Source organism: Notechis scutatus, chromosome 3, assembly GCF_049901735.1.
Source record: "Notechis scutatus isolate UNSWTSFEM ecotype Mainland chromosome 3, rNotScu1.2, whole genome shotgun sequence".
NCBI lineage: Eukaryota > Metazoa > Chordata > Lepidosauria > Squamata > Elapidae > Notechis > Notechis scutatus.
Window position 1 is genome coordinate 148,194,836 of NC_142011.1, and position 12,018 is coordinate 148,206,853.

Here is a 12,018-nt window from a genome sequence, read left to right on the forward strand (position 1 = left end):
ATTCGAGTCCAGTCCAGGCCTTAAGATGCTCAGAAAGCTGTATAAATCAGATTTAATAAAGCCTTTTTTTTCTGTACACCACAGCTCCAGCTGGGTAAGTTGTAAACATCTCGTCGAAGTAGTCAATGACCTGAAGTTACATTTGAACGGAGATTTAAAAAAAACAAAAAAGAACATTTCATTACAACCACGACCATTCGGGTTATTCGGATCCAACCTCATTTGATGGGTCGGGGCTGCTTTTCAACAAGCGCGAATCGCCTTAAAAATAAGTTTTTCTTTTTTAAAAAAAATGGTAGAAATGGGAACACGGGAAGGGAAGGATCTCTCTCTTCCCTCCCCCCTCCGCCCCAGGCTTAGTAAACCAGAAACCAGTAGATGGCTCCCGATCTCTTTCCGTAGTTGCGAGGATTCTGCAATTCGTGGGAACGAAGGAGGGACCAAAGGGAGAGCCGCCAGTGTCCTTTATTTGCACGTTCCGGCTCCCTGCCTGGTTTGTGCGCATGGAATCTGTGAGCTAACGCCGGGCTGGCGAAGGGTAAGAAATCCCCTTTTGCCTAGAAGACGAGCTTTCTCGCCCCAACTCGAGCCTTTCTCGGGGCGGGCGCTTAGACCGCGGCTGGCTCTCGCGAGGGGAAGAGGGCTGGAGCGGGCCGTCGCTTGGCTGGAGCGGGTTGCGTGGGTGCCCGAGGGGAAGCCCCACGGACTGGGGTCCGCGAGAACCAGGAATGCCGCCAGCGCCGCCTCCACCCACGCCTTCCGCTTGCACCTCAGGCCGGGAGGTGGCTGCGTGAGGCTGGAGGGGAGCCGGGCTGGAGAGAGAGAAGCTCGTCCGCGGCCAGGAAGGAGGAAAGAGGAAAAAGCGAAAGCGAGGAGCGCAGACGCAGCAGGGGGAAAAAGGAGAGCCGAGCCGAGCCGCGCGAAGGCGGTCTGAGCCTGCGGTCTTTTCCCCTCGCGAACCCTCGCTCCGCCTGCAGCTGAGATGAAGAGGCGTCGTGCAGCAATAATCTTGTAACTCTCCCTCGGCTTTCCGATCTTTTTAAACGCCTCCTCCTCCTCCGAAAGCGGCAGGATCGCGGGGCCCTTTTCCTCCCCTTATTTTCTACACAGCTGATCGGAATCCTTTTACCTAGGAAGGTGAGGGCGGAGAGCGGGAAACGCGAGCAATTGTCACCAGCAAAAGCAACACGTTCGCCTGCAAAGAGGGAAGGCAAAGCCCCCAGCAAGGATGACCGAAGAGAGCGCGGACGTTCCCAAAGAGTTGCTGGGTAAGCATGTGCGCTTCCTCTTTTTGCCCCCTTCGGGGGAACGATGGACACCGGAGCGCGGGAGCTCGCAAGGGCGGGGGGAAGGGAGCAGGAGGAGAAGCCGTTTCCCGACAGCGAACCCGAGGTGAGGGATGAAATGCGCCGCCCCCCCCCCTCACCCGGCTAGTCCCGCAGTCTGTTGTCCTTTGGGTGAAACGCTCTACGGGGACGGAAGGCGTGGCGGGAAAGATAAGGGTTGGCTGAGGCGCCCTTTGGCTCCTCTGTTCCTGGAAGAGATTTGCTTGCGGGGTGGGGGCAGAGGGAGATTGCGCAGCCTTCGCAAAAGCCTCGGTAATAAAATAGGCAAATGGAGCGGAACGCTTCGCTTCTGTAGGGAAACTAAGTGTAATAAGCGCTGTGAACCCCTCGAGGCGGCGCTGAATTCAGGTTTCCTTTTCTTTCACGTCTGAATGGCGACGAGCCAGAGGGAGAAAACTGACAGCCCTGGGGCTCACCTTTGCCCCTCAGGGGCTTTCCATTGGTTCCAGCCCTCGGTGATATCTTCTTTTCCCGCCTCAATTGAATGGCTTTGGGCGCTTTTTCCTCACAGAAGACGCGGCCAGAGGTTTTCCTTCACTAGGAACCCTCGGAGGTGCTTCTCCCGCTGGGCAAATCGTCATTTAGGGCGAATGGTTGCAATGCTTCAGGGGGTATAAAGGCCAAGAAGAAAGATTATGCCAAAGCATCTGTTGCTAGTCCCACTTTGCAGGGGATCATCTTTGCCTGCATCATGTTATGAAAAGGAATTGCTGATGGGCAGATACTGTGTTTTTGGCTGTGTTCACCTTGCTTAATTAAAGCAACATTTCCTCTGTTATTTAAAAAGGATCCACTGCATTAAAACCTTTTCAGAAGGCACACTTTGCTTATTGTAGGCTTGCACATGCTTTCCTGTAGTCCAAAATCAGGGCAGCTGGTGAATATATGATGCTGCCAAAATAATTAAGTATGCATCATGTCTTTTCCTGTACTGATTACTGTAATTTACTTGCATATTGTTTGTTGTGCTTCTTGTTATGCCAAATTCTGAGAACGCTTGTTGAGCAGATTAAAACCATACTAAATCCTGAGTCATAAAAATACATTGATTTTGCATTGCCCGCTCAAATATGTGTACAGGCTAAATATTTCAGAAGGATGCTCTGATTGTCTCGCTCATTTCTATGTTTACTTGGGGGGGAGAAGTCTCACTGATTCAGTGGAGCTATCACACAAGCAAATGTGTACAGTATAGGTTTTGTGAAAGGATGGCTGTTCACCTTCCAAATACAGCACATCATTTTGCCTAGGTATGCACCATTTGCTACTTTTCTTCCTTTTCCACTTTTGTAATACTCATGCTAATAGATATAGAATGGCTGTTTCATAATAAAAGCTCTCCAACTAGATTTACCTGCAAATGTTAAATTTTAGCCTGACTGTTACAATAAAGGGATTTGAAATGTATTTATATAAAGGGACATGGCAGTAGAGTGAAGGCACAGTTTACCATAATTTATTCCAGTTCACCACAGTAAACACAACACTACCCAGGAAATGGACTGAATTTTGATTGTGCAGGCATGCATGCAGCAGAACTTGTGGGCAATTTTCTTAGCTTCTAACTGTGTGCCAATGTGTAGTGTGATCTATTTACTTCCTCATAGAACTCTGTGGAATCTATTATAAATCCTCATATGCACAGATTGTTGTTTTAGAACATATCAAAATGTGATAGTATAACATAAAACTGAGCTTGTTATATATCTGTGTTATTATTAGTTGAGCAATACGTTGCTAAATCATTCTGTAATCAGATTTGCTGATATGGAAATATACTCAAAATATCTCAAGAACACTGAATTGGGTATAATGAATAGACTATGCTAAATAAGAGCTTCATTGAAAACCTGGTAGTACATATGTAGTTAATTAAATACACAATAAATGGATCAGATGGGGAAACATGCTTTTTTATAAATGGATCAGATGGGGAAAAGAACCATTTCCAAGTGAATGTGTGAGCTTGCTTTGAATATTGTAGAAAAGTTGCTTTATATACAGTATATTGTAATTGGATATAAACTCATTCAGAATAATTGAGTGGAGAAAAACTTGGAGTAGAAGTAATTATATATTCATTAGATTCTTAGACCATTGTAATCATGTGCATGTCAATAGTTTAAAAGGAAAACATCCACACTACAATAATCTAATGATAATAAATACAGTGATAACAGTCCCAAAGGTGCTTTTTCAAGAGGCAACTGGACTTCCTGGTTTTTCTTCAGTTGCCTCTTGAAAAAGCATCTTTGGAACAACCATGAGCTGGATGACTGAGAGTCTCCATAGATATTTAGTGATAACAGTCATTTAACTTGTCTTAAAACTGGAGGATATAAACAATTTCTGTGGTGCTATCTTAAGAAATGAAAAAGGTCTTTTGGAAGAATTCTGGTAGAAACTGCTTCTGGAATGCCAGTAAGTTCAGAGCAAACTTGACCTCTAGTAAATAGCTATTCCACAATAAGAAGGCCATAATGGAAAAGAAAATTGTAGCCTCAGTCTTTTTAATCTTTCAGGAGAAGGGGTTACTACCAACAATTTCCCTAAATTACATGATCAAATGGGTTGATCCTGGATAAAAGAGATGACTTCTGTAGATACCTTGACACCAAGCCATAAAAGGGCATTTTGATTAAAATTGGCACTTTATGTAATTTATTTTAATCTGTCAACGTATACTTGAATTTAACTCTTAGCAACTTCTAGAGAGAGATGAACTTCCAATACAAATTAATATACTATAAAGCAGTAATATACTGCACATCTTGAAGAATAAAGTTGAATTATCTTCTGTTGGAAACATCAAATAATTGCTTTGAAGTTTATATTAACATTTTTATTAGAATTAAAGCTTGATAGTGTGTATCTGTGTGTGATTTGGAAGTCACTCTATTTTTAGAATAGAGCAAATTTTCCTTTAGTTTCACTTTCTGTGGCCACCTCTGTCAATTGAGTAGATCAATTTGCAGATGGGATTACTTTGCTATTCTTTGTACTCCATAAGTTAATGCATCGTAAAAACCTAATATAAAGATAAATTAATTATGGATGGTCTTCACCAGCAGAAAACAAGCCACCTTAAATAAGACCATTGGGCAACAAGCCAAGAAGAGCAGAGATGTAATGTCTATTAAACTTTATTATAGGACAGTCTTAGACTTGTTAAAATAAAATACAGCATGTACAGTAATATAAAATATAATACAGCATGCATGATACAAAGGCCCATAAACATGCTGTACACCCAAATATGAGTTGTAATTTATATTTTGTTACAGTATATTCAGTTCCTGCTTTTCTCTACTGTCACTTGAAGTGTTGCTCTTCATTAAATCTAGCAGCACCCACGATTGGCAAACAGTCGCAATTCCATAGAAGAGGACATTTACATCCAGCTGTTGGCCATTTCTTTGTTCCAGAATTTCAACAAGCACTTGACCTGCCTGCCATACTGATGATGTTACATAGTTTGGCAAACAGTCGCAATTCCATAGAAGGGGACATTTACACCCAGCTGTTGGCCATTTCTTTGTTTCAGAATTTCACCAAGCACTTAACCTGCCTGCCATACTGATGATGTTACATAGTTTGGTAATGAAACATCTGCAGAAAAATCACCAAGCTTAGAGAACACCAAGAACTGCATAGGTCTACTTCAGTATATCTAGAGCAGGGGTGCCAAGCAAATCCTTCAGGCCAGATCTGGCCCGTGGGGTGTATAGATCTGGCCCGTGGAGCCACCTTGGAAACAGTAAAAGACTGGCCCACAGTGCCTCTGCCAGCAAAAATGAAACTCGAGAGGGCCTCCCTCCTGAGCTCCATTTTCGCTGGCAGAGGCACCATGGTTCTCCATTTTCTCTGGCAGAGCACTGCAGGAGGCTGTTGGAGCCTGGGAGGGGTGTCCCCGACACGAGTGACGTTGAGCTGGCCACACCCACTCGCTCCCGAAGGTCAAACACAAGCCTGATGCGGCCCTCAATGAAATCGAGTTTGTCAACCCTGATCTAGAGGCATGAAGTAGCTGGGGACAAAGGAACAGTTTTAACCTCCGTCCCATCATCCTATGTGGGTTACCAGGAGTAATCGGGCTTATATGGACTAGGCCCCTTTTCCAGGTTGTGTGCCAAAAGCGTGTGTGCATGCGCTTGCGTGCCTGCACCCATGATGCAATGCGTGTGCATATGCAGAGGCATGCGGTGTGAGGGGGGTTGCCTGTGCATGTGTAGAGGCGTGGAATGGGGGGGTCATGCGGTAGATACCCAACAATCAGCTGGCTGGCAGGGGGCGTGCCTGGACAGTGGGGCTCTTCCAGGCGACCTTGAGTGCTGGCAGAAATGGCTCTGTGTGCCACTTCCAGCATGTGTGCCATAGGTTCACCAGCACAGGACTAGGCAGTGATCTGTTCCTGGTGAAGGACTAATAACAGTGTTGTTCATCTTCAGATCACAAGCCAAATGCTCTGATGTAAAAAAAAAGAAAGGTTTAATGAGTGACCACCAGCATGAGTCAATTTCCAAGATTTCTTGAAAACAGGTTCATGGACATTCTCCCCTCCCAGCTCTTCCAAGCACCAGTGGCCAAGGAGATTTTGCTATCAGATCAACAACAAGAGAAAAGGAATCTGCTGGGTTCATACACAAGGGACTTACAACACACACCTTACAGGATCACAACCAAAGTACCTTCAACGATCATCACCACACTTCCAGCCTCTGTGCTGCCAGCCATTGAATTAAACTATTGAAGGATCTGATACCTACCCTCATTTCAATCTTGCAAGAGCTTGTCTTGATGATTTTATTTTTATAAATTAGGGACAGGGCTGTCTGAGATGTTTGCCCAACTTAAGTTTCTTGGAATGTGTTCAAGCCACACATATCTGAGCATTGCCTTGATAGTAGCTCTTCCTTTTGATTCAAGGTCATTCCTTATTCCTTGTACACCACTGCATCTGCTCTCTTATCAACAGTGAAATTGTGAATGAATGTGACCTTAAGGAGCTGGTGTTCTTATGGAACAATGGAACAATGACTTGAGGCCAAATAATCCCTTGATCAAAGAATCATCCTGAAATGCTAGAAGAGGGTACTTATACAAATTGACAGTCACCATTCCCCAGAATTGATAACCTAATGCCTTCATAAAGTCTCTCAGCAATCTGCCATCCACCCACAATTCAGCTACTCATCCTTGCCTACCACTTGCCCAATCTGCTAACACATATACTCCAAAATAGTGCTGTCTTTGTATCATTCAGTACCCATGTCTATCCTGCATTCAACTTTAATCCTTATTCCTTTCTCCCTAACCCTTCAAAGTTCCATTATCTCCTGTTCTCCATTTTTTCCATTTCTCCTCTGGGCTATTTCTAACTTCACTTTCTTGCACAATCCTGCACAATTCCATTCCCTATTCTACCCCCTTGTCCTTTTCTCCATGTTCTTTTTTGCCTCTTTCTATACTCCTTCATGACCTTCATAGCCACTTATTCTGCCATCTAGACTTCAAGGAATCCCCTGTCCTTCTGTGCCTTCTTCCACATTTATCCATGTATTCCTCTGCTTCTGCTTGCTTCAAACTTCCCAATCTAAAAGAACCACACTGGCTAGGACAGATGGGACTTCTCTCTATCTTAGATTTATTTGTTTAGATTTTAATCCTGTCATTATTATTTTTATAAATAACTCAAATCAACAAACATACCTAATATTCCTTCCTCCTGTTTTCCTCACAACAACCTAGTGAGATGAGTTGGGCTGAGAGATTATTATTAGCTCAAAGTTACCCAGCCATCTTTCATTCATAAGACAGGATTAGAATAGTTTCCTGGTTTTTAACCTGGTTCTTTAAGCAGTGGTGGTTAACCTTTTCGGCACCGAGTGCCGAAATGGGAATGTGTGCATGCTGAAAAGGTACCGAGTGCCAAAATGTACGACACACCGAAAACCAGAAGAGCAGCTCTCGGAATGCACATGTGCACCGGCCACATAGTCTTCCAGCTTTAACGTGTGCGCGAAGACCAGTTGGCCAGTTTCTAACGTGCATGTGTGCACTGGCCGGTTGGTTTTCATGCGCGCATGAGCGTAAGAAACTGGAAGACCAGTTGGCCGGCGCGCATGTGCGCACCAGGAACTGCTCTTCCAGTTTCCGGTGTTCGCATGTGCGCAAAGACCAACCAGAGCCCAGAAGGGCAGCGGGTGACAGCTGGCCCAGAGAGATGTCTCGATGTGCCAATCCGGCACGTATGGTATAATTTTGCCATCATGGCACTAGTTCTAGTAGAACAATAGTTAGGGCTAGTTTTGGTGCTTTGTTATATTATTATTATATTTGTTTATTTCATTTTATTTATATCTTATTTCATGAGTTATATATTTACTTATTTATTCATTTGTTTATTAAATTACTGTGCCACCCATCTCTCCTGCAAGGTGACTGGACAGCTTACAAATTAGTACATACGATTTATCCTTGTATAAGATGACAAACTTGTTAGCATAGCTCTGACCACAGTCACTTGCATTGTATTGTAAGTAGGAGGGCAAAAAAATCAAATGCTTCAGGGCAGGCAGAATATAACACTATTGCACAAATGAAGATGAATGATGTAACTTCTTTCATCTGCTAAATAGCTAGCCTGTGCAAGAAATCCCCTCTCCCTAAGTCTGAGTTTTAAATATAGTTCTGCCTATGACCTCTAGTCTACTTCTGATGCAGAGAGGGAGCAAGAAAGAAAAAAAATGTATGAAAAGTCTTTGAGAAGGAAGTTGTTTGTGACCTGAGACAGATGGTATTAGAATTGAATGAAAATTTGGCATCAAACTATAACAGCAGTTTGAGTAATAGTTCTGTGAAGCCCATTTTGGAATGGCGGCTTTTCATACTCTTGACTCAGTATTTGGAATATTCAGAATACAAAAACATTAAAGGAGAAAATTATTGTGCTTAGAGTCCAAGCAGTGTAATCTCTTTTGTGCACAGTTCAAGGACAACTATGTGGAATAGGCCGTAAGTCAGAGATTTGATTGCTAGAGGGAGTGTCATTATATATTTTGGAGATCCCATTTTAATTCTGTTGGAGAAAAATATTTGGAATTACTGTGGTATCCTGATGTGTGGGTGGGAGAGACAGCTTAAAAAGGTGATGGTTGTTTCTCAAAAATTACTGTGAAAATGGCTGTTATGTAGAATATCTGAGTATAAATGAGATTGTGCATTTAGTCCTATAAAAAGTGCATCCTATTTAAAGGTTTTTTAAAATCAAATATGGGCATATCAATATTTTATCCTTGTCCAAACAGTATGTAAATGTAAAAGGTGATGTCATTTTAAAAAAAGACTGAAAAATTGAGTTTGCAATAATTTGTTCAACAAAAAAAATTAACAGATACACCATTTCCTTCTCTGGAAAATGTAAGTACGCCCTTGGCTGAAGTACCTGGTATGGCTGGCTCCCTTTGATAGAAAGAATCCCAAGCAGTCATTTCTTACAACTGCACACCAGTCTCTGACATTCATTTTGAGGAATATGTTCCCACTCTTCCATGCAGATTTTTTCGGCTGCACAATGTTTGAGGGGTTTCTTGGGTGTACATCCCATTTCAAATCACCCCACAGGATCTGAGTGGGATTTAGATCCGAGTCCTGCATTTCTTTTCTTTTTTTTCTTTTCTTTTTCCTAGTCATTTCTTAGTGGATTTACTGGAATGTTTAGGATCATTGGGGAACTCATCAAATTTGCAGATGACACCAAGCTAGCAGGAACAGGCAACACTCCAGAAGATAGGCTTAAGATACAGAAGGATCTTGATAGATGTGAACATTGGGCACTATCTAACAGAATGAAATTCAATAGTGAAAAAAGTAAGGTTCTACATTTAGGCAAGAAAAACAAAGTGCACTTTTTTGTGGTACCTCGCTCAATAGTAGTAACTGTGAGAGGGGTCTTGGAGTCCTAGTGGACAATCATTTAAATGTGAGCCAGCAGGGTGCTGCACCTGCCAAAAAAGCCAGTGCAGTTCTAGGCTGCATAAACACAGGAATAGAATCAAGATCGCATGAAGTGTTAATACCACTTTATAATGCTTTGGTAAGGCCACATTTGGAATACTGCATCCAGTTTTGGTTGCCACGATATAAAAAGAATGTTGAAACTCTAGAAAGAATGCAGAGAAGTACAGTAAAGATGATTAGGGGACTGGAGACTAAAACATATAAAAACAGTTGCTGGAATTGGATATGTCTAGTTTGATGAAAAGAAGGAATAGGGGTGACATGATAGCAGTGTTCCAATATCTCAGGGACTGACACAAAGAAGAGGGAGTCAAGCTATTCTCCAGAGCACCTGAAGGCAGGACAAGGGATGGAAACTAATCAAGGTGAGAAGCAACCTTAGAACTAAGGAGAAATTTCTGACAGTTAGAACAATTGAACAGTGGAACAACTTGCCTCCAGAAGTTGTAGATGCTCCAACACTGGAAGTTTTTAAGAAGAGATTGGTCAACCATTTGTCTGAAATGGGGTTGGACTGAAGACCTCTAAGGTCAATTCCAACTCTACTCTTCTACTTCTATTCTATTCTATTCTATTCTATTCTATTCTATTGTCATGTTGCAAGGTCTACTTTCAGTCCAGTCCCAATCTTTTGACAGATGGCCTAGCCCTATCAGGTACAGTAAATGGTTTACAGTGAGTGCTGTGATAATGAGTGTCCCAGGTCCTGATGTAGCAAAGCAACCCCAAACTAACATTTCCACCACCAGGTTTTCTGTACAATAGAGGAAGTTCTCAACTTACAACCACAATTGAGCCCAAAATTTCTATTGGTGAGTTTTGCTCCATTTTAAGGCTTTTCTTGCCACAGTTAAGTGAATCATTTCAGTTGTTAAGTTAGTAACGTAGTTGCTAAGTGAATCTGGCTTCTCCATTGGCTTTGTTTATCCGAAGGTGGCAAAATATGATCGTGTGACCTGGGGACTCTGCAGACATCATAAATGTGAGTCAGTTGCCAAGTATCTGAATTTTGATTACGTAATTCACTAAACAAACTCTTGTAAGTTGAGAACTACCTGTATCAGGTTTGGTATCAAGCTCTTCTAGTGAAATGTTTTCTTTAATTTTCACTAAATGTCTTTTGTCACTGTGGCCAAACATTACCTCACTTGTGCAAAGCATTTTGATACAGAAGTCCTGATCTTTGCCTAGGTGTTCAGGAACAAAATTTAATTTTGCCCTGATGTTCTTTCTATAGAGTAAAAGTTTCTTCCTGGCACATCTCTCATATAAATCTAATTTGTGCAGGGTTTTTTGTAATCATGCCCTCATGAACTTTGACATTGCTCATGGAGAGAGCTATCTGTAATGAAATTCTGAGACTTATTTGTATATTTTATTTGTTTATTTATTTATTTGTATTCTGTCTTTATTATTTTTACAAACACATCTTCCTCCTCCTATTTTCCTCACAACAACCGGTGAGAAAGGGAGACTGGCCCAAAGTCACCCAACTGGCTTTCATGGGTAAGGCAGGACTTGAACACATGGTCTCCTGCTTTCTAGCCTGGTGCTTTAACCACTAGGCTCTCATATTTCAATGTCATTTGTTGTGCTGTCTGGCTGAACTATGGCCTACACAAGTTGGCAGTTGTTTGAAATCTTCTCCATTTGTAGAAGATTTTCTAGACAGTGGAATCATTGGTGCTTAATTGTTTGGTAATCTTCAAATTCATTCCCAGATGAATCGGTGTCTACAACCTTCTTTCCAGAGTTGGTATTCAGCAGGTTCTGATCAGTTCTGGAGAACCAGTAGCAGAAATTTTGAGTAGTTCGGACAACTGGCAAATACCACCTCTGACTGCCCCCCCCATCTATTCTCTGCCTTCCGAGTCCCAGCTGATTGGCTGGATTTTCTTTTGTTGCCCTGCACAGGAGAACGGAGTTGGAAAGCAGGTTAGTGTAGTGGGGAAGAAATGGGATTTTGCAGTAACTTTTCCTTGCCTCGGCCACCAAGCCACACCCACAGAACTGGTAGTAAAAAATTTTGAATCCCACCACTGTGTTCTTTCTGAAGGTTGTAGACACCTATAAGCAATTTCAGTCTAGAAATGGTGATAACCACACATTTCAGCAACAACAAGCAAAAAAAAACAAAAAGTCTGATAGGTTCCTCCCAGATCCTCCCTAACAATATTCTAAACATTTACACCTGAGCGTCTGATTCTAATCTTAGGCTATCTGAGGTAATGCTAAATGTCAGTGCGTACTTAACTTTTTTTCATATTCCAAATTTGCATTGATACTTATTTAAATTACACAGTGGACTACAAAATGAAAATGGTGTGTGGTAGTTGGTATACCCCTCCATCTGTAGTGTTGAAATGAAGGTAAAATATATGTGAGTTGAAACAGTAAAAAATTTCAATGGGATATACCTGTTTGTAGCATATAGGACAGGGGTGGGCAAACTTTTTGGCTCGGGGGCCGCATTGACTTTTAAAATTTGACAGACGGGCCGGGTCAGCACAAGATTTTTTGGGAATCGCCCCCCCTTCCCCCTCTCTTCTCCTCCTTCCCCTCCCCTCAGAGGCTCCCCTCCCCTCGGAGGCCCTCTGAGTCAGGAGTTGCTACCGCCGGCACGGCTCCACGCTGCTCCACTCCCGCGTTGCCT

General features: G+C 42.6%; 1 protein-coding gene across 3 annotated transcripts in view; it reads left to right on the plus strand.

The window, feature by feature from the left end:
- Positions 1 to 408: 408 nt before the first annotated feature.
- CARMIL1 (capping protein regulator and myosin 1 linker 1) overlaps positions 409 to 12,018 on the plus strand; it is a 128,690-nt gene continuing 117,080 nt past the window's right edge. For 2 of the 3 annotated variants that reach the window (XM_087961417.1, XM_087961418.1), the window contains exon 1: positions 435 to 1,268. In XM_087961417.1, the coding sequence (XP_087817543.1) occupies positions 1,229 to 1,268 (40 nt within the window). In that variant the 5' untranslated portion in view covers positions 435 to 1,228. Of the gene's footprint in view, positions 1,269 to 12,018 lie in introns of all 3 variants that reach the window. The other variant, XM_026669958.2, reaches the window with a different exon arrangement.